The sequence below is a fragment of the Cottoperca gobio genome, chromosome 1 (genome assembly GCF_900634415.1).
Source record: "Cottoperca gobio chromosome 1, fCotGob3.1, whole genome shotgun sequence".
Taxonomy (NCBI): Eukaryota; Metazoa; Chordata; class Actinopteri; order Perciformes; family Bovichtidae; genus Cottoperca; species Cottoperca gobio.
Genome location: NC_041355.1, coordinates 1,084,529 through 1,107,264, shown reverse-complemented (window position 1 = coordinate 1,107,264; position 22,736 = coordinate 1,084,529). Strand labels below are relative to the sequence as shown.

Here is a 22,736-nt window from a genome sequence, read left to right as displayed (position 1 = left end):
CGTAATTCAATGAGCGAGTAGGAGTTTTCAGATTGTGGTATACAAATGATATACTTCTTCCCCAAATCCCATCAGTCTGAAATCCTGTCGTATGTTTGGAGCCCCGCAGGTGTCAAGAGTCATTTTGTTTTAACTTGTGCACACGAGTCATTAATGCTCTCAAATGAATAAATCACACACACACACACACACACACAAGTGCAAAGAAGGAGCACAGCAACATTCCTTTTGTGTAGTCGTGAAATACAGTTCACTGAAGAGACGTGTTTGTCGCACTGACGGCACACTGCACTGCATCTTTGGAGCAGTTTAAACTCCGGCAGAGCAGCTTTATATTAAACTGGATGGTGTAACACACTTAAAATGACAGCGTCCTCCATTTTGGACTCTGGATCTCCGTTTCTCGCACTGTCCAGATGGATTTCTATTTGTCGTTGGTGAAATTTCATCAACATTGAAGTGAAAATTTAAAATCTGAAGTATATCGACATGTTTCTCTCCAAAGTCATAACAAAATGTTCAGTGAATTCATCGTCAGAACAATTAGCTGATTATTAATTGACTTAAAACGTAATCCTAAAAACTCCAATCAGTCTCCGGTTTAAGTTCCTCCTCGTGAGCATGTGCTGCTTTTCACTGCTTCAGATGATTGTAAGCTGAACTTCTTTGGGGTTTTTTTTAGACAAAAGACATTTAAAAGTATTTAACAGATTAATAAATAATGAAAATAAACATTACAGTGAATGTAGCGGTATAAAAACTGTATTTCCTGAACCTACATTAGCTTGGTGCTGATTAGAGAGCTTCTCGTTAGTCCGCACAAACAGTCTGAAAATGACCCCTGACGCCCACCGTGCTCCGTGGGTTTGAAGTTTATGGGCTGAAACATGCAAAGCCACCATTATGGTCCAACATTTTTGATGAGAAGATACTTCAGAAAAGAAACTGCAACTCTTCCTGTAAACGTTCCTCCTCAAATCCACCCCGGAAATAATCCTGATGTCTTCTCATGACGGCCGCACGAGAAAAAGGAGCCTCTTAAATCAACCAGTGGCACCACATCACAGTACGCGTCCAGGCTTAAATCCACTGAGGTCAGCCAGCTTTAACTCAAGACATGAACATCTGCTGGGAGGAAGATGATAACGGTGATGGACTCTCCGACAGCGGAGCGGAGGACACAAGAATAGATCCAGGAAGGGAGGATTAATACGGCGTCATGTGGCGGGGGAGTAAAGCCAATCAGAGAAGCTTCAATGACGTCTGACTGTTCAGTTCTCACAGGGAGCTTAACGTCTGTCAGATGAAGGTCTTTAATGCTCCTGCAGGTTCTGGTCGTGGTTCTGGTTCTGGTCGTGGTTCTGGGAGGGGGGCAGCAGGCGTGTGACGTGGCCGATGCCTTTGGTGACGCCCTCCCTGAAGAGAAGCTTGGCGCCCAGTCGCAGGTACTCGGGATGTTTGATGAAGCAGAAGCGAACCACGGCTCTCTCACCTGTACGCAGCTCGTCCTGCAGCAGAGAGAGAGGAGGTCAGTTACATAAAGCAGCCACAAGATGGCGATCACATACTTTGTATCATCTATAGGCCGACCTTCCCATGAAGGCACTCCACAGTGGCCGTCTGCCTGACGTTGCCCACGTGCACGGTGACCTGTGACCCCCGGCGGAAGGTCTTGGCGTGGAAGAGCAGAACGATGGCGGCTTCAAACTGACAGCAGATGGTCGGGTTCATCTTGGGACTGACCATTACCATGCCCTGCACCAGCCAATCACACATCACTGTTAGTAATAACTTACAGAAACAATAGTCTACCTTCTCTTCTCTCACTCTCAAACACACACACACACACACACACACACACACACACACACACGTCATAAAATATGACGTCATCACAGGACATCCAGAGCTTCCTTTGGAAACCTCAGAAGAAGCTTGACATTTGTTAGTAGATTTTAAAGTTTCTTTAGGTCATGTGACCTCTGACCTTGCGCAGCAGCGAGCGGTCAAAGTTCCCCAGAGCCAGCGTGGCGGCCTGTCCGGCCCTCAGCACCCTGCAGGCCGAGCGGTTCCTCTGGATACTTCCCACCTTCAGACGCAGGAAGCGCCCCTCGTCAGTTGGACCGACCACCAGCCTCTCGCCCTCTCTGCACACGCCACTGAAATACACATGGTCAGTGTTATTACTGCAAATACACTCGTCTGTTAGTTCTGGAGGTGTGACGTGTTCAGCGGACCCTCGCCGCTCGGTGAACGTTGTTCATTTGGACATACCACCCACGCTGCAACGATACAAAGCCGGTTGAAAATCGCCGAAGTAATTCTTTAAAATAATAAACATTTTGGAGCAATTTCCAAAAACCTTGTATGATCTGTAGTGTTTTCACCTGTACAGAGTTCCTCCCACCACAGTCCCAACATCAGGAACTGAGTAGATCTCATCCACCTGTAAACACACACACACACACACACACACACACACACACACACACACACACACACACACAGGAAATCTTCAGGCCAGGTAAAATTGTTCTTTTATTGCTATTAAAACATTTGTATCTCTTGTTCTGTCGACTACATTTGTGCGTGCGTGCATGCGTGTGTGTGTGTGTGTGTGTGTGTGTACCTGGAACTCGGTGAGCTGCTGCATCAGCTCCTCCTGCTCTTTGCTGTTGCTCAGTGGAGGAAGGATGTTCAAGAAAACCTTGAGCAGGTCCAGACTCTCTCCAGACACACTGGACAGGGTGAAGATGGGCGTGATGCTGCACACACACAGAGGACATTTTAATACTAATACTTTGTCCACTGTGGATGTTATAATCTCTTTGTGAGTACCTGCAGCAGGTAACCTGTGCTTTTCTCTACCTTCTGTGTTTTTTTTATCTGGACCCTATTTATTATCAGCAGTATTAGTATTATTAGCAGTATTAGTATTATTAGCAGTATTAGTAGTATTAGTATAGTATTATTAGCAGTATTAGTATTATTAGCAGTATTAGTAGTATTTCTACCCACCATGCAGACTGAGTGAACTGCTGTGCGGCCGTCACGGCGTCGTCGGGGTTGGACACCACCATCGGCACCTTGTTGCAGCCCGGCTGCTTCAGGACTCGCTCCAGCTGCCGGACGGTTCTCTCCACTGTGCCGCGGGAGCACAGGTCCACTTTACTGACCACGATGAAGATGGGAACTTTCAGAGCCATGGCCAGGCCCAGGTGCTCCCGGGTCGTGCCGGCTGGACGGAGGAGAGCGGGAACACTGTGAGCATGCTGACATCAAAATAAAAGACTTCATTACCCAGAAACCATCTGGCAGGTACCAGGAGAGAATCACACACGAACAGTGTTTTTATATTTCTAGTTGGGATTCTTTCCCCCCTCAGTTTTATTACTTATCATATTTGTGTGCTTGTATTCTATTTGCCGTATAAAATCAACATCTTACAGTATTTCACGAGAGAAATCTAAAGATTTCTTCTCTTAAATGAACTCTCGGATTGAAACCAAAGACACAAATTATAATAAAGTTTTATAACAGGGTTTATGTAAAGTTCAGTTTATAAGTGTATGACTTTTAAGAACGAGATCACGGGTACAAGCCGTCGAAATGTGTTTTCTCAGACGGGTGGCGTCTCCCTTAGAGATAGGGTGAGAAGCTCAGCCATCAGGAGAGACTCGGAGTAGAGCTGCTGCTCCTTTACGTTGAAAGGAGCCAGTTGAGGTGGTTCATCTAGTAAGGATGCCACCTGGGCGCCTCCCTAGGGAGGTGTTCCAGGCACGTCCAGCTGGGAGGAGACCCCGGGGAAGACCCAGGACTCGGTGGAGAGATTATATCTCCTCACTGGGAACGCCTCAGGATCCCCCAGTCGGAGCTGGAGGATGTGGCCCGGAGAAGGGAAGATGGGGGTTCCTTACTGGAGCTGCTGCCCCCGCGACCCGACCCCGGATAAGCGGTAGACGATGGATGGATGGACTTTTAAGACCTCTTTAGCGCCACATAGAATGTAGTTTATACCGTCAAAGTGTCAAAGTATGATTGAAATCCAGTCGGGACGATATGACCTAGAATGATTTTTAATATGATATCACGTCAGAACTTCCCAGCAGCTTATTACAAACCTCTCTAATGATATAATTAATAATAATAATAATAATAATTAATAAATATAATGCCACCTGGCCCTGTGGGATAAAATGCATGTATTAACTAATTAAAAATGATTTGTTTAAAATCGAGTGCTTACTTTATGGTGCTTTATGGTAATAATGGATGAACAGGATGGAATGAAACGATTAGTCCACTAACTGAAAAGTAATCACACCTTTTATATATATATATATATATATATATATTACGCACATATCCTAAAACCTGTTGATATCCAAGTCTTTCCTATTGTTTAAAAAATATATGTTTTTGTCCTTCCAACCAGAAATGTGGCTTTTTCTTCTGGACATGAGTCTCTGATCGGTTTGTGTCCAACGCGCAGAGATGGCCGTGTGTTGCAAACTGTGGGTAAAAACCTCGATTGAGACACATATCGCGATATACACGTCCAACGAATGCTCCTAAACCCGAAAATGCTACATTCTGAATAAGAGCTAATGGAACATGCTGTTATTCATATTCGGATAAAGAGTGGAATATTAATGAGCATGTAGTCGACTGTGTACTAATATACCAGGACCCGACCAGGAGCCAGAACATCTCACATTACACATAGTGATCAAGGTTCGGATATTGTTGCTTCTTGTATGTAACCTTTGGCTGCAGCTCACCGATGCCGGTGTTGGCGCTCACCACCAGCATGGCGAAGTCGGGGCAGTAGCTGGTGAGGCCGAAGATGGTCGTCTTCAGGTACTTGTGGTGTCCGGCCAGATCGATGAAGGTGATCATCTTGGAGGAGCTCTCACAGATCTCCTCGGCCGTCCGAGACTCGCTGTAGTTCACAACCTGCAGCGGCAGACGGATACGGTTATTTGAAACTCCCAAATATTTGACAGAAAAATATATTGAGCAGAAACTCAATAGTATTGAGTTTGAAGAAAAAAGGAAAAACATAAAGTACGCATTTACTGCAGCGCTACTGTAAATATATATATATATATACATATATATACATACATATATATATATAACTAAAATATAAATGAAACATCCTCTCTCTGCGTCATCAGTGCGCTCACCTCTCCTTTGCTGTTGAAGCCGAGTATCTCGAAGCTGATGCTGGAGGTGCGTCCGGTCTGGATCTCGTGCAGATGTCTGAAGAGGTTGAGCCGCGCTCGGCCTCGCCCGTTGTCCAGCTCGCCCTGCGTCAGGACGCCGAGCAGGGTCGACTTCCCTGAGTCCACGTTCCCCAGAACCGCCACCCGCAAGTCCAGGAACTGTCCCAGTCCAAAACAACATGACGGAGGAGAGGGATCATAGTCTACTCTCTACTAGAGGCCTGCTGCTGCCTGCAGGTGAGGTACATTTGAGGTGAGGTTGTGGTCTTAGGACATTTTCAGACTCAGGTGTGGACCAAAACAAGCGCATCGAGACCCTTTAAAGGAGGTGGTACGGTCACAAAAGAATTCTGGAGCAGGTGGTTTGTGACAGGAACATGATCTGACCTCTGCAGGCCGACTCTGCAAGTCTGAGCTAAACTGCTCTAGTATCCAGGTGAGCAGTGCATGCTGGGATGCAGGTGATTCCAATAGTTACTTGCAATAGAAGCTCGCTGAAAAATAATATGATGTCTGACTTGGACTAGCTTTTATTTGGGCAAACAGGAACTTCTTCCTTTGTTTACTTTCTCACTCACTTCCAGACACATCCAACCAATGAGAGGCGAGAACGTTCTCACCTGGTTTTTAATGCAACTCATCCGCTGATCAGACCGGAGCAAACTCACTAAAGGTTTGAAAACCACAACCTGGAGGACAGACTCACCTGCTGGTCATCGGGAACTTTTCGAACCAGGACTTCTGCGATTTTACGAGCATTTCTGTCCAAGTCGTAGTCCACCTCCCTCTCTCGGAGGAGAGTGATGTCGGCACCGACTCTGATGAGACACGAAAGGTCAAATCTGATAAGATTTTTTTATTGCCATATTTCAGCACAGCAGTAGCTTTGGTTAAATTCTCTCACTCAGCTGCCTGAGAGTCTTTCTGCAGGTTTGGGTCCTGCATCCTCCTCTGTTATAACAGCTGACGGTGTAACATCACCTGCTGCAGGCTGTAATATAATCATGTCACATGACTGTCACATGACTGGCACTTAAAGGAGCGTATATTATGCTAATGACCACAGCTCAAGAAACATTCATGAGCAGGTGGTGTTCATCAGGCTGAGACGAGAGTTTAGTGAATCAGACTTGAAACACAAACAGGAAAATGTTCTTGCATGAGGACTAATGCTTCTCTAATGTTTAAAGTTTACAAAAATCCTTTTAAATGTATACATTTTAAGGATCTGATACACTCTCACACCAGGTAACCTACTTCTCTGCCATCCTCTTTAAGGTCTTGAGCGAGGCCTTCATGTCGGCGTCTGTCAGGCCGACCAGCAGGCCGTTGTCTTCCACTCCGATCTGGTAGACGGCCTCACCGCGGCCCTCCTGCAGACGCCACTTCAGCTGCGTGGCGAGATGCTCGAAGCGATACTGAGTGGGATTAACCAGCTTCAACTACAACAGCAGCAGAGAGAGATACATGATGGTACAGCAGGTAAATATCCACAGAGCACGACCCAAACGGGACTTTTAATTTAATCTAAATGTAAGATTACAAAACATTTGGAACAATAAACTTCCTTGTAAATAAGAGACTGATTGATATATTCACATGTAGGGCTGCAACAAGCGATTATTTTCATTATCGATCAATCTGCGGACTATTTTCTCCATTTATTGATTAATGGTTTTGTCTATAAAATATCATAAAATAGTGAAAAATGCCCCTTAGAATTCCCAATAGCCCAAGGTGACGTCTCCAAATGTCTTGTAAATATCGAATATTGATATTGATGTGGGCCTCAAATATCTCTGATATTATTCTGGCTATAAATTATATTAAACACAAATGTAACAAAAATGTAACAAACTAGTACAATAACATTCACATAAATAAAGAAGAAAAAAATGTTTAATCTGACAATAAATGCAATTGCAGCATAAGGAATAATAATAATAATAATAATAATAATAATAATAATAATAATAATAATAATAATAATAATAATATTTAAAATGCCACGACACTAAAGTGTTTAATGGATTTGGGTCAATACATGTGTTATATATTGATGGAGAGATGTCGGTCCAGACAAAAGTGTTGCTGAAGATGCTTATACAGCTGTAGCACTAACAGATTTAATGCTCTGCAACAGCAGCAGCTGTTACTGTCTTGTTAAGATAAGAAAGTCTATAAACTGAGATGACAGAGGCACAAAGTCTGTTGTGGTTTTTATGAAGGCTAATAAAGTATAGATGAGGCTACCAAGACGTCTATCAGAGGGCAGCGATCACTGTTGAGCGAGACAAGAGTCACACCATGAGCTTAAATCAAATTGAAGTGGTAATAGTAAAAATCAAATGGAATAGAAGTTAAAATTAAAAGTAATATTCAACCAGAATGAATCTGTCCCCTAAACACCATCTTTACATTCTCTCAGAGAGGAATTAGAACAGTTAGAAAATATGCATTCAGAAAATTCTGCAGTTCATATTTTAGTGTGAAAAAAACTGCAATACACTAAATGAAGAGTTAGTTACCTTGTACTCAATGTTCCCTTCTTCAGCCTGGAAACAGAGGAAAGAAAGAAGTCAGATGAGGATACTTAACAGATTAATGTTGAAAAGACTGGACTTTGTATACAGCTAAAAGTAAATGTCCAAATACTTTAATGTACTTTATGTCTGATTCTGTTATACAACAGTGTTTCTGCCAGTTTTGTGTCAACAGTTTGTGTTTGACTGGTGTGCACAGAGCCCGGGCCTCAACCCCAGCCGACGATTTTGGGATGAACTTGAATGCAGACCGAGAGCCTCTGAACAGTCGGTGGCTTTTAGGTCATAGCACACAGTGATGTGAGATAACATTAAATCACCCACCTCTTTATTACACCTGAGAATTAAGGTGAGTTGTGCATCCAGGGACTTTAAAAAGTGTTTCTTAACTGTGACATGACATCTTTCTAAATAAGCAACATTCATATTTGCTGAAAGTATAGTATAGTAGTAATAATATAGTAAGTTAAAGGTTTTCTATCTCAGACAGATGTTAAATATCACTGGGGTGAATGAGAAAATGTTTTTAGCTAACCAGCTGTAAGCAGTGACATTAAGCCCATTTCTGACGAGGAGAAAATATCAACCTAATTTCATTAACTTTTTACGCAATTTAAAGTTGGTTTTGATAAAGGAAAAGTTCATTTAAACTTAATGCTTTATTTGGACCTTTTCCTATATCGAAAACATGAACTTGTCTGTTCGGCATACAGTAAATTGCTTGACTGTTTACACAACTGTTGACCCTGCAATTCTAGAGTTCTTCCACTGACCAAAACTTCAACCAGCGGTAGCTTAAAGTGTTAAGGTTGGAAGCTAGAAATAGTAAACAAAACAGTGTTTTTTGTTTCTGAATCATATGCCGAATTATTAATTGGTCTTTATTATTACAGAAAATACATTGAGTCAACTTCTATGACCTCTTTGCCTTAACCATTCAGACATACATATTTAGAATTTGCAGATATTTGAGTGCAGTTCAGCGTGACGTTTTCTCCAGACGAGAGAACAGCAGCTATTAACGCTATGGGCTCCTGTATAAAGTCTAGCTCACAATAACAGTATTACCAATCCACGCCATGTTATATACATTTTATTGATGTGGTATAGAATAAATGTTTCAGTTATTAGCTTGAAACTAGCTAGGGTTTGCGGCAGCACCACTAGCTAGCTTGCTAGTTTAGCGGGCTGGGATGTCCCGTTAATCCCCGGGCTAAAGGACGGTAGCTACCTCCGGTGGGAAATACGGTGGTGGTGTTTTGTTGTTCCTGTTGTTCTTTTTATTCCGTCTTTTCCTGCCTCGTTTGCCTCTTCTCGTTCGCGACTTTTTCGACGTTTTCTTCCCGGTATTGCCCTGTCCGTGTCTGCTGTGTCCGGGCGACACTGCACCACTCTCGGATAAATCCACCATCGCTGAGGTCAGAATGTCACCGGCCGCACGAAACTTGAGATCACCGGGAGCAATCTGAACTCACGGTAATGAAATAACATGTAATAATAATGATAAAGCTCCTATTTCTAACATCTCATCTACCAAAACACACGGCCTGCCTGCGTAAAGACCTTCAGCGGAGGATGCTCTCTCCTCAGCATCATACGCTGTCGAGTCTGCTTCACTAAACACCATACAGCTTCCGGATACAACTTTCAAAATAAATCCACCAGCAGGTTTAGCAATTAGGAGAAAGGTTTACATTTCAAAGTAAAAGTACAACAGTCACTGAGATTAGTTTGCTCTGGTAAAAGACTACATTTCTAAACCACCATAAACATTCCTGAAGACTTTATTCCTGCAATTATTCCACAATAAGTTATTTTTTCTGTGTGAATGTCTGATCATGAACCACGTAATTGATTCTTCCACCTTGATGGAACATAAATTACTCATAAACTTCACTTTAGGATTATGTACGTTATTTAATCAATGCAAAAGAAAACAAGCAAGAGACAACACATCATTGAAAGACTGAGATGAATAACTACAGAAATGCATGTTAGACCAGTGGCTCCCAAACTTTCTGTGGCCAAGGCACACCAAAGACCAAGCCAAAACCTCAAGGCACACCTGTATTCATATTCGTGAAAAATCCCCTCTCTAACACATAGTATCACTGTTATCACTCTGTGAATTTGTTTTTAGCCTAGTCCTTGTAAACTAGCTATTCTCCTTCACACTAGCAGAGAGACTTTGATGTTTAACACTCTAATATTTCCCACCATGCGCAAATGGCTAAAACTATTGTTTTATTTATATTTAGGAAAAAACATATAAGACCTATTGTTTCTATATTGTGAAATAAGTGTTTAGGACAAAGTACCGTTAAAGTACAGTGTTTTGTGTTCATTATGCAACATAGTTGTCACGGTGTGGTAAAGGTGAGGACCCAAAAGCAGAATGCAGGACGAGGATTTAACCAAAAGCGAGCTTTATTAAAAAAAAGCCGAATCTAGAATACATGAGTTGGATCAAGGGGTGGGGGAAGACTCTGGACAGACCTGGTAAACCCAAACGGGTAGTGCGGGTGAACTGGGAACGTCTGGAGGAAGCCCCTGTCCTGGGGATCTTTAACTCACACCTCCGGCGGAGCTTTTCAGCCATCCCTGTGGAGGTTGGGGGCATTGAACCTGAGTGGGCGATGTTCAAAACCTCTATTGCTGAAGCTGCGGTGATGAGCTGTGGTCTCAAGGTCTTAGGTGCCTCAAGGGGCGGTAACCCTCGAACACCGTGGTGGACCCCGGTGGTCAGGGAAGCCGTCCGACTGAAGAAGGAGTCCTTCCGGGTTATGTTATCCGGGAGGACTCCGGAAACAGTTGCAGGGTATCGAAGGACTAGAAGGGCGGCAGCTTCTGCCGTGTCAGAGGCAAAGCAGCGGGTGTGGGAGAAGTTCGGAGAAGCTATGGAGAAGGACTTTCGGTCGGCACCAAGGTGCTTCTGGAAAACCATCCGGCACCTCAGGAGGGGGAAGCGAGGAACCATCCAAGCTGTGTACAGCAAGGGTGGGACCCTGCTGACTTCAACTGAGAAGGTTATCGGCCGCTGGAAGGAGCACTGAGGAACTCCTGAATCCGACTAACACGCCCTCTATGGTTGAGGCAGAGCTGGAAGCTGATGGGGGATCATCGTCAATTTCCCTGATGGAAGTCACTGAGGTAGTCAAACAACTCCACAGTGGCAAAGCCGCAGGGGTTGATGAGATCCGTCCAGAAATGCTGAAGGCTTTGGGTGTTGAGGGGCTGTCTTGGTTGACACGCCTCGTCAACATTGCGTGGAAGTCTGGGACAGTGCCTAGGGGTTGGCAGACCGGGGTGGTGGTTCCCCTATTTAAAAAGGGGGACCAGAGAGTGTGTGCCAACTACAGGGGTATCACACTTCTCAGCCTCCCTGGTAAAGTCTACTCCAAGGTACTGGAAAGGAGGGTTCGGCCGGTAGTCGAACCTCTGATTGAAGAGGAACAATGCGGATTCCGTCCTGGTCGTGGAACAACAGACCAACTCTTTACTCTTGCAAGGATCCTGGAGGGGGCCTGGGAGTACGCCCATCCGGTCTACATGTGTTTTGTGGATCTGGAGAAGGCGCATGACCAGGTCCCCCGGGTGATACTGTGGGAGGTGCTGCGGGAGTATGGGGTGAGGGGGTCACTTTTGAGGGCCATCCAATCCCTGTACGCCCAAAGCGAGAGTTGTGTCCGGATACTCGGCAGTAAGTCGGACTCGTTTCCCGTGAATGTTGGCCTCCGCCAGGGCTGCGCTTTATCACCAATCCTGTTCGTGATTTTCATGGATAGGATATCGAGGCGTAGTCGTGGAGGAGAGGGGTTGCAGTTCGGTGACCTGAGGATCTCATCGCTGCTCTTTGCAGATGATGTGGTCCTTATGGCATCATCGGTCTGTGACCTTCAACACTCACTGGATCGGTTCGCAGCCGAGTGTGCAGCGGTTGGGATGAGGATCAGCACCTCCAAATCTGAGGCCATGGCTCTCAGCAGGAAACCGGTGGATTGCCTACTCCGGGTAGGGAATGAGCCATTACCCCAAGTGAAGGAGTTCAAGTACCTCGGGGTCTTGTTCGCGAGTGAGGGGACAATGGAGCGAGAGATTGGCCGGAGAATCGGCGCAGCGGGGGCGGTATTACAGTCACTTTACCGCACCGTTGTGACGAAAAGAGAGCTGAGCCAGAAGGCAAAGCTCTCAATATACCGGTCGATCTTCGTTCCAACCCTCACCTATGGTTATGAAGCCTGGGTCATGACCGAAAGAACGAGATTGCGGGTACAAGCTGCCAAAATGGGTTTTCTCAGGCGGGTGGCTGGCGTCTCCCTTAGAGATAGGGTGAGAAGCTCAGCCATCCGGGAGAGACTTGGAGTAGAGCCGCTGCTCCTTTACGTTGAAAGGAGCCAGTTGAGGTGGTTCATCTAGTAAGGATACCACCTGGGCCCCTCCCTAGGGAAGTGTTCCAGGCACGCCACTTTGTGTGGTGTGGTGTCAGTTCAGGTGTTCAGGATTACTACACAGATGTGGAAATGAATGTACATTTAAAATAATTTCTATATCTTGACGAGTTGTTTTGATCATAAAGTAAAATACTATATTTTTCAGTTCTAGATACCTGTGACTAAATGTTTTGTGCCTTTGTAGACACACTTTGATGTGTACGTTGTACACATGTGTAAATGATACAGGACTGTCTCAGAAAATTAGAATATTGTGATAAAGTTCTTTATTTTCTGTAATGCAATTAAAAAAACAAAAATGTCATGCATTCTGGATTCATTACAAATCAACTGAAATATTGCAAGCCTTTTATTATTTTAATATTGCTGATTATGGCTTACAGCTTAAGAAAACTCAAAAATCCTATCTCAAAAAATTAGAATATCATGAAAAAGTATACTAGTAGGGTGTTCAACGAATCACTTGAATCGTCTAATTAACTTGAAACACCTGCAAGGGTTTCCTGAGCCTTGAAAAACACTCAGCTTGGTTCAGTAAACTAAATCACAAGTATGGGGAAGACTGCTGATCTGACTGCTGTCCAGAGGACCATCATTGACACCCTCCATCAGGAGGGTAAGACACAAAAATAAATTTCTCAAAGAGCAAGCTGTGCACAGAGTGCAGTTTCAAAGCACATCCACAAAAAGTCTGTTGGAAGGGGGAAATGTGGCAGGAAACGCTGCACAACCAAGAGAGATGACCGCAGCCTTAACAGCATTGTGAAGAAGAGTCGCTTCCAGAATTTGGGGGAGCTTCAAAGACAGTGGACTGAAGCTGGAGTCCAGGTATCAAAAGCCACTGTTCACAGACGTGTCCGGGAAATGGGCTACAATAGCCGTATTCCCATGGTCAAGCCACTTCTGAACTCAAGACAACGGAAGAAGCGTCTGACTTGGACTATGGAAAAGAAGCACTGGACAGTTGCAAAGTGGTCCAAAGTCCTCTTTTCAGACGAAAGCAAGTTTTGTATTTCATTTGGAAGTCAAGGCGCCAGAGTCTGGAGAAAGGCTGGAGAGGAGCAAAATCCAAGTTGCTTGAAATCCAGTGTGAAGTTCCCACAGTCAGCGATGGTTTGGGGAGCCATGTCAGCTGCTGGTGTTGGTCCACTGTGTTTCATCAAGCCCAGAGTAAATGCAGCTGTGTACCAAGAGATTTTAGAGCACTACATGCTTCCGTCTGCTGAAAAGCTCTATGGAGATGAGGAATTCATTTTCCAGCATGATCTGGCACCTGCCCACAGTGCCAAAACCACCAGTAACTGGTGTACTGACCATGGCATTACTGTCCTCGATTGGCCTGCCAATTCCCCTGACCTGAACCCCATAGAGAATATGTGGGGTATTGTGAAGAAGAAGCTGAAAGACACCAGACCCAACAATGCTAATGAGCTAAAGGCCGCTATTGAAGCATCCTGGGCATCCATAACACCTCAGCAATGCCACAGGCTGATTGCCTCCATGCCACGCCGCATTGATGCAGTAATCCGTGCAAAAGGATTCCCAACCAAGTACTGAGTGCATTAATGGACATTTTCAAATGTTTGATTTTGTTTTGCTGTTATAAATCTTTTTTTTTACTTGGTCTGAGGAACTATTCTAATTTTTTGAGATAGGATTTTTGAGTTTTCTTAAGCTGTAAGCCATAATCAGCAATATTAAAATAATAAAAGGCTTGCAATATTTCAGTTGATTTGTAATGAATCCAGAATGCATGACATTTTTGTTTTTTTAATTGCATTACAGAAAATAAAGAACTTTATCACAATATTCTAATTTTCTGAGACAGTCCTGTATACTGAGGCATAATATTGTTGAGTATTCAGGTTGTTCATAATGTTTTGTAAAAATATAGTTAACTAAATGTGAATATTTTCAGAATGTACTTGTACTTTTTGCACTAAAACAAAGGGGAACATTTGGAGATGTCATTATTTACAGGTTATTATGCTGTGATTTTACTGGTCCGGCCCACTTGTGATCAAATTGGGCTGCATGTGGCCCCTGAATTAAAATGAGTTTGACACCCCTGGTCTAGGAGTTCTGAAAAAGTTACAATCGTTGGAACAGAGTTCAACAAGTGGAGCGAGCTCACCAGCGTTAAGCCAGATTTCTGACACCAGTAAGAAATAAGCAAGAGGATAAAAGTCTTATTGGATATGGATCTTGCGTTGATGAGAGCCACTTTGACTGGGATATCAGTATAATCCGACAACAGCTTGCACCACAGAGGGCGGCGATTCCAGAGACTACACTGCCACGCTTCACAGAGAGCTTTGGAGCCCGCATCGTTGAGGTCTGGTGTCTGTGTCTGGGATAATCAGCCGGAGAAGGGCATACCTGATCTGACAGGAGTGCCTTAGAATGGAATGTGATTTTTAAATTGATGGTTTGAATTCTCATTCTTCCACTTTTTCTACTGCAGATGTAATTTTGGAAGTCTTCTTCTTTGTTGTTTTTTTCAAAGTTCATCCCCACCCCTCGTCCCATTCTCTAATAAAAAGTATTAAATCAATCTACGCTCTGAGAGGACTAGAAAGCCTCTCAACCAGCGGTGCTGGTCTACTAGTTAGTTCCCATTAATGATGCTGGACCATCAGCATATTGTTGCTGGTGAAGCTGAATTACCATTTTGGATAATTACACATATATATACACATATTGTACAAATGCACAAATGTACATAAATATGCAGCCAGTACTTACATGGCCCGTGTAGTTGTAACTTCTTTGATTGTGTATTTCTATATATAAAATAACTGAAATACAAGAGAACTGAAATAGAAATTAGGCGAGAGATATAAAGGAGATCTTTAAGGGAAGTAAATACATTTATTGTAATTACTTGGCATGAAATACAACACATACCATTATCTCCATGTTCATACAAATGCATTTACAAAAAAAATTAAAACTGAAAAAACAAATAAGAAAATATTAATGAACGTTAACATTTGATTTGTGAACATTTTTCTAAAGTCACAATGTTTGCGGCATTTAGAAATAAATTACTTGACAGCATCTCTTCAAGACAATGTTTACACACATTCATTATTTACAAACCGTAAAATGTGATGCACCATTCTACCTTGGTAACTAACATGTGTGATATGAATACGTTCTCTTTAAGCTTCTATATCTTCTGGCCTTTCCAGCAATATGTTCTGTCACAGTCGGTCTTCAAACAATGTGCAGCAGTATAACACATTATATTAACAGTGTTGCTACAATCATCCATGCTCGAGTGTCATCGTTGTTCAATTAAAACATTGCATACAATGCAGTAACATTCATCTGGTTAACAGTTTGTTCATCATTGTCAGTTACATTAACTTTCCCCTTAAAAAGGTCCAGTGTGTAGGATTTAGTGGCATCTAGCGGTGAGGTGCAGTTGCAACTAACTGAATACTCCTCCGCTCACCCCCTTTTGCAAGCGTTGAGAGAACCTACAGTTGTGTCAAACTCCTTTTAGTTCCTCCTGTTACTCTTTAATCTCTGGACCCTCTGTGCTGCAGTGATGCAGCTTTTCCCCCATGTGTGTTCTCATGTGGACTTTAAATCTATCACTACGCTGGAATTCCTTTTTGCATGTTTCACAGAAATATAGCTTCTCACCTGTGTGTGTTCTCATGTGGACTTTAAATCTATCACTACGCTGGAATTTCTTTTTGCATGTTTTACAAGAATATGGCTTCTCACCTGTGTGGATTCTTATATGACGGTTCAATTCTGATCTAGTCGGGAATCCATTCCCACATATTTTGCAAGAATATGGCCTCTCACCTGTGTGACTCATCATGTGGACTTTCAAGGCTTCATTACGCTGGAATTTCTTTTTGCATGTTTCACAAAAATATAGCTTCTCACCTGAGTGGATTCTCATGTGGACTTTCAATTCAACATTACGCTGGAATTTCTTTTTGCATGTTTTACAAGAATATGGCCTCTCACCTGTGTGGATTCTTATATGACGGTTCAATTCTGATCTAGTCGTGAATCCATTCCCACATATTTTGCAAGAATATGGCCTCTCACCTGTGTGACTCATCATGTGGACTTTCAAGGCTTCATTACGCTGGAATTTCTTTTTGCATGTTTCACAAAAATATAGCTTCTCACCTAAGTGGGTTGTTATATGACGGGTCAATGCTGATTTATGAGTAAATCTTTTCTCACATGTTTCACAAGAATATGGCTTCTCATCTGTGTGGGTTCTTATATGAGAGTTCAATGCTGATTTATGAGTAAATCTTTTCCCACAGGTTTCACAAGAATATGGCTTCTCATCTGTGTGGGTTCTTATATGATAGGTCAATGCTGATTTACGAGTAAATCTTTTCCCACAGGTTTTGCAAGAATATGACTTCTCACCTGTGTGGATTCTCATGTGAATTGTCAAGTGACCATTATTTATGAAAGCTTTCCCACATGTTTTGCATGCAAATGGCTTCTCACCTGTGTGGATTCTCAGATGTTTCTCTAGTAATGATTTATACTGAAAGTCTTTTCCACATGTGTCACATTTTAAAGGCTGTTTACCTGTGTGAGTATCACAGTGCATCTCTGACAGGTTAGGGTTGTCTACATTGTTACTGTGACTTGTGCTTTCGTGATGTAGACTCTGTTGATTTGGCTCTGCAGTTCTAGTTGAGCCTGAGTCTCCATGCTTGCCTCCTTTCTGATCTTGGCTCTCAGCTACATGAGAGTTGTGAGAGAGGAGCTGGTGGTCACTTTCCTCATCAGTAGGAGTCAACATAAAGGTATCAGTCTCCTGCTTCAGTACAAGCTGCTCTCCCTCCTGACTGGTGCAGAGTTCCTCCTGCTCCTCTTTAATCTGTGGAGGCTCTGGGTCCTCTTGGTCCAGACTGGAGTTCCTCTCCTGAATACAGAGCTGCTGGTCAGAGAGGACCTCCTCCTCCTTACAGACATGTTGCTGTGGGAGCTCTGGAGGGACAGAGAACAAAAGGAATAGGATACTACTGCAGACATGCGAGCAAATTAGTACCAGTAACGTAATCTATTAAAACACATGGGGTTAAATATACATACAATTCCTCCGTTTTGTGTTATTACGTTTTACTCACCTATCCTGTGTAACTTTATTTCCGGTTTCCAAACGACATCCAGCAGTCTGCGCTGACGATGGATCTCTGCCTCGTACTCGACGACAGCTTCTGGAAAACTCTGAATATTTCTTCAGCAGCAGCATTTAGTCGCTCGTTGACAAACTCTCTCAAACATTCAACTGAAGACATTGTTGCTTAACTAGAAGTCAAATATTCATCGTCTCCCTGCTAGTTTCATACATCCAGAGAGCTGAGCTAACGCTAGTAGTGCCTGTACTGTTTACTTCCGCTGCACGGCTTCTTCTTCTTCTGCGTTGGTTTTTTACGGTGGGTGGCAACCAGCGTTCAGATGAATTACCGCCACCTCCTGTGTTGGAGGGTGGACTAGAATCATCTATCCCTTTAAAATGAAAGAAAGAAGAAGAATACACTTCACTGTAAATTAAATTCTTTCAAATATTGGACTAGTCTCCCTAACCCAATGTCCAAACATGTTTAAGACTCAGTTATTTCCCTCCAAGCTTCCTGATTTCTCTTTTTAGTGTTTCTCGTTCTCAACAGTATTTTTGAAAGTGAGAAATGACATGCTCCACTGATTCCTCTACTTGACAGTGCTCACCTAACCCTGAGGGAGGTTTCCTTATGAAGTGCAGTGTTTCATTAAGTCTGGTATGTCCTACTCTCAGCCTTGTTAAGCTGTTGTCCTCTTTAGTGCTCCTTCTAGCTGTAATGCGTAAAGTTGTCGTCCTGTGTTTCCTGTATCCCCACCTGTGTATTCCTTTAGCTTCAGATGTACTGAGTGCAATGTCCATGATTTCTTTATGTTTCAAAGCATGTTTGGCTAATGTGTCCACAATTTCCTTAAGGGAGAAGTAATGGCATTTCACCCATCTCAACCTGTAGAGCAGACACTGGAGTAGTTTAGCCTCTTAAGGGGTGGGGGACTTTACTCAAAAATACGAAAAATACCTACAAATGAAATACCCAAAGTATATTATAAGCTGCTCTTCAACCATTTGCACCAGATGCATGATTTTGGTCTTATTCAAAAGATAACTCTCTTATTGTTCTTGCAAAACATTGATTAATCGATCCAAGTGTTTCTGGCACTGAGTAATAGTGGTCTGAATTCTGTCGCTGGCTCTCAAATCCCCATAGTGGCTGTGTCTGCCCCATGACCACTGAAGTTCATAAAAATCTATGGTTAACAGAAGAGGAGTTATACATGAAAACCTAATAAAAATAAACACCACCGCTGCAAAAGTGCAACTAAATCGAAAAATTAAATGTGGGCTCTTAAACATCAGATCTTTATCAACGAAAGCTGGATTGGTAAATTATTTAATATCAGATAATAAGATTGATTTATTTTGTCTCACTGAAACCTGGCTGAGACATGAAGAATATGTCAGTCTAAATGAATCCACTCCTCCTGGTCAAATCCTCCATGACAGCCAAAGTCATTCTTGGAGTTCCGCAGGGTTCTGTACTTGGACCGATTCTATTCACCTGTTATAAGGAACCACTCTGTAAACTTTCATTGTTATGCGGATGATACCCAATTATATCTATCAATTAAACCAGACGAAACTAATCAATTGGCTAAACTTCAAGCTTATCTTAACTTAAGGAAAAAACTGAAGTTATTATACTTGGCCCTAAACGCCTCCGAAACGCATTTTCTAATGACATAGAAGCTCTGGATGGCATTAATTTGGCTTCCAGCACCACTGTAAGGAATCTTGGTGTCATCTTTGATCAGGATCTGTCTTTTAACTCCCACATAAAACAAATCTCAAGGACTGCCTTCTTTCATCTACGTAACATTGCAAAAATAAGACACATCCTGTCTCAAAATGATGCAGAAAAACTAGTCCATGCATTTGTTACTTCAAGGCTGGATTACTGCAACTCATTGTTATCAGGTTGTCCCAAAAAGTCGCTTAAGACGCTTCAATTGATCCAAAATGCAGTGGCACGTGTATTGACAAGAACAAGGAAACGGGATCATATTACTACTGTATTAGCTGCTCTGCACTGGCTCGCAGTAAAATCCTTCTCCTGAGTTACAAAGCAATTAATGGTCAGGCTCCAGCATATCTTAAAGCTCTCATAGTACCTTATAAACCAACTAGAGCATTGCGTTCCCAGACTGCAGGGTTACTTGTAGTTCCTAGAGTCTCTAAGAGTACAATGGGAGCCAGAGCCTTCAGCTATCAAGCTCCTCTCAAGTGAAACCAGCTTCCAGTTTGTGTTCGGGAGGCAGACACCCTCTCCACATTTAAGAGTAGGCTAAAGACTTTCCTTTTTGATAAAGTTTATAGTTAGGGCTGGCTCAGGTTTGCCTTGGATCAGCCCCTAGTTATGCTGCTATAGGCTTAGACTGCCGGGGATACCTCCCTGCTCTCCTCCTTCTCTTCCTCTCTCCTCCCCTCCCTCTCTTCTTCTCCCTCTCTATCTGTATGCATTTATGTAAATGTATGTTACTAACTCATCATCCGGGGTATCATCCCCTGAGTTTCTGTGTCTCATGTGGCAGGTTGCCACTGATAAAGTTTACGTCAGGATCATGAATCGTGGCTGCGCCTGCTGCCCTGGTCCTGCTGGACACCGGGAAGCCTTTTTGACATTTTCCTGGATTCATCCATACTTTCTATTTTTCAACACAACATCATTCTCTGTCAAATGTTGTATTTGTACTATGTTGTTTATCCTGTACATACGACATCTATTGCACGTCTGTCCGTCCTGGGAGAGGGATCCCTCCTCAGTTGCGCTCCCTGAGGTTTCTTCCATTTTTCCCCCTTTAATTATGGGGTTCCTTTTAGGAAGTTTTTCCTTGTGCGATGCAAGGGTCTAAGAACAGAGGGTGTCGTAACCTGTACAGTCTGTAAAGCACACTGAGACAAATGTATAATTTGAGATATTGGGCTATATAAATACATTTGATTTGATTTGTATTGAGAAGGTGTTTGATGGTGTTGTGGAAGTTTTCCTGCTTTACTCTGGAGAGATGTATATAAAGTCAAATAAATGTTGATAGAGACAGAGTTGTCTTTGTGCATTTATTTGAGATCTCAAAGGCACCAGTTCTACAGAATACAACGTAGTCTGTAGGAGGGCCCAGGTTGGAAGAAAACACATAGGCATTTTATACAATTTGGTTTGGAGACGAGGTGATGAAAAACCACAGGTGACCGGGCCAAACTGCCCTTTGATGCTTGTAAGGTAATAGTTATGTATCACTCAATATTCTGTCTCAGTGAGTTAATCAGTTTGATCAGGATTTGGCTGTGTCCTGTCTTTTGTTAGTTAATCAGTCTAATCAGGATGAGTCTGTCTTGTATTAACATGAAATGGCAGTTGGCCCTGGTTTGATCTAACCGACACTCCTATGTTAGCATCAAATGGCAGTTGGCTTGTTTAGCATAGGAAACTTGTACATAATTAAACAGTAGACATTTAAATTGCTATTACAATGGGGTAAAAGGGCTAATACAGGGTTTTTAGAAGATGATACTTACCTCCCAAAAAGGGGTATCCTGTAACAACGTCAGGATGATATTGAGGACTTAGTGTTACCCCAGACACTTGCAATTATGGATCTAGGCCATTCAGTTCCGTGGGCAGGACACATGGCATTTCTTAAAACATTGCGAAGAGTTGGTAACCGTTTTGCTTGGCCAGGCATGTACATACAACTTTCCGAGTTTTGCAACACTTGCAACACTTGTGAAATCGTAGCCAAAACCCCGTTACAGCCAGTAACGGGGTTTACTCCAGTTGTTCTCCCGGGTAGGAATAGCCAGAGAGGTACTCACTGACTGCAGGTCCAACTTCCTGTCCAAACTATTGCAACAGGTGTATCAGCTGCTAGGAGTAAAGGGCATTAAATCCACCCCTTATCATCCCCAAACGGACGGACTCGTAGAGTATTACAATCAAACTCTAAAGAGCATGTTGCGCAAGTTCATGTCTCAGTCAGGCTCCGACTGGGACCAGTGGTTGCCGTACCTTCACTTTGCCTATCGGGAGATGCCACAAGCTTCAACTGGGTTCTCACCATTTATGGACTTTCTCACAGCTTTATGGACGGCAGACTACAGAGACTACTGGGAGGATTCAAAGCCATCAGGTGAAACCATTGTGTCATGTGGTGAAGAGGAGAGAGCGTTTGGAGAAGATGGCTGCTCTTGCAAAAGAGAACATGGCAACCGCTCAAAAGACACAGAAAACATGGTACGACCAGAAGGCGAGAGAAAGAGTGTTTCAATCCTGACAGCAGGTGCTGTTGCTGCTTAATTCCAGTGAAAGCAAGCTGCTGGCAAAATGGCAGGGCCCTTATGAAATCACAAAACGGATTGGAGTGGTCACGTATGAAATCCATATGCCAGATCGGGGTAAGAAACATCAGACATTCCATGTTAACCTGCTGAAGGAGTTCCAGGTTTCCTCCAGAGCCAGTTTCCCATCAGCTTTTCGTCCAACCAGTGGAAGTGGAGGAGGTGGAGGAGCAGTTTTTCCCGACCAGCATAGCAGAGCCACGTCCAGTGGATGTAACGCACCTCCCATCTGTACAGCAGGAGGAGATGAAAGATCTCATGGACTCAGAGCTGTTTCAAGAGAGGCCAGGTTTCACCAATCTTGTCCAGCATCAAATATACCTCAAAGATACAGTGCCCAGCCCGGAAGAGGAGCTACCGCATTCCTGAGTGGTTAGTGCTGGCCTTGAAGAAAGAGATTGACTTGATGCTGGATATGGGAATCATTGAGGTGTCCAAAAGTGAATGGTGCAGTCCAGTTGTGTTGGTGCCAAAGAAAGACGGCTCCTTAAGATTCTGCATCGACTTCAGGTACCTTAACAGCATCTCGAAATTTGATCCATATCCGATGCCAAGAATTGAGAAGTTGCTGGAGAGGGTCGGAAGAGCAAAGTTCATCAGTACTTTGGATCTGAGCAAAGGGTACTGGCAGGTGGCATTAGCACCGGAGGCCAAGCAGCTGACTGCCTTTACCACACCTTATGGATTATTCCAGTTCAGGGTGATGCCATTCTTCATGGTGCGCCTGCAACATTCCAGAGGCTCATGGACCAGGTCTTGTGGGAGGTTTCAGCATTCTTAGCAGCATTCCTGGACGATGTGGTGATCTTCAGCCAAACTTGGGAAAAACATATGTCCCACCTGCGACAGGTCCTCCATCACATCAGGGCTGCTGGGCTGACCATCAACCCCCGTAAGTGTGTCTTTGCCAAGAGAAAAGCAGAATACCTGGGATACATCATTGCAGACAGAGTGATCCGGCCGCAACTAAGTAAGGTGAAAGCGATTACCTCTTACCCCATACCAACCACGTAGTAAGGGGTGAAGTCCTTCCTGGAGCTCGTTGGCTGGTATCGCAAATGCATCC

At 43.4% G+C, this 22,736-nt stretch overlaps 1 protein-coding gene and 1 pseudogene across 1 annotated transcript; both read right to left on the bottom strand.

Annotated features, from left to right (window-relative positions):
- Positions 1-68: 68 nt before the first annotated feature.
- LOC115027221 (GTP-binding protein 2-like) lies at positions 69-9,372 on the bottom strand. Its single transcript, XM_029460448.1, has 12 exons — positions 9,003-9,372; positions 7,757-7,783; positions 6,486-6,670; positions 5,935-6,046; positions 5,190-5,387; positions 4,782-4,956; positions 3,019-3,238; positions 2,630-2,765; positions 2,388-2,446; positions 1,988-2,159; positions 1,591-1,755; positions 69-1,508 (listed from the first exon to the last, which is right to left on the bottom strand). Exons 1-12 carry the CDS (start codon positions 9,180-9,182, stop codon positions 1,314-1,316), a joined length of 1,824 nt encoding a protein of 607 aa, XP_029316308.1. The 5' UTR covers positions 9,183-9,372; the 3' UTR covers positions 69-1,313.
- A 5,739-nt stretch (positions 9,373-15,111) lies between these two features.
- LOC115006315 (zinc finger protein 420-like) lies at positions 15,112-17,516 on the bottom strand (annotated as a pseudogene).
- Between the last annotated feature and the right edge of the window lie 5,220 nt (positions 17,517-22,736).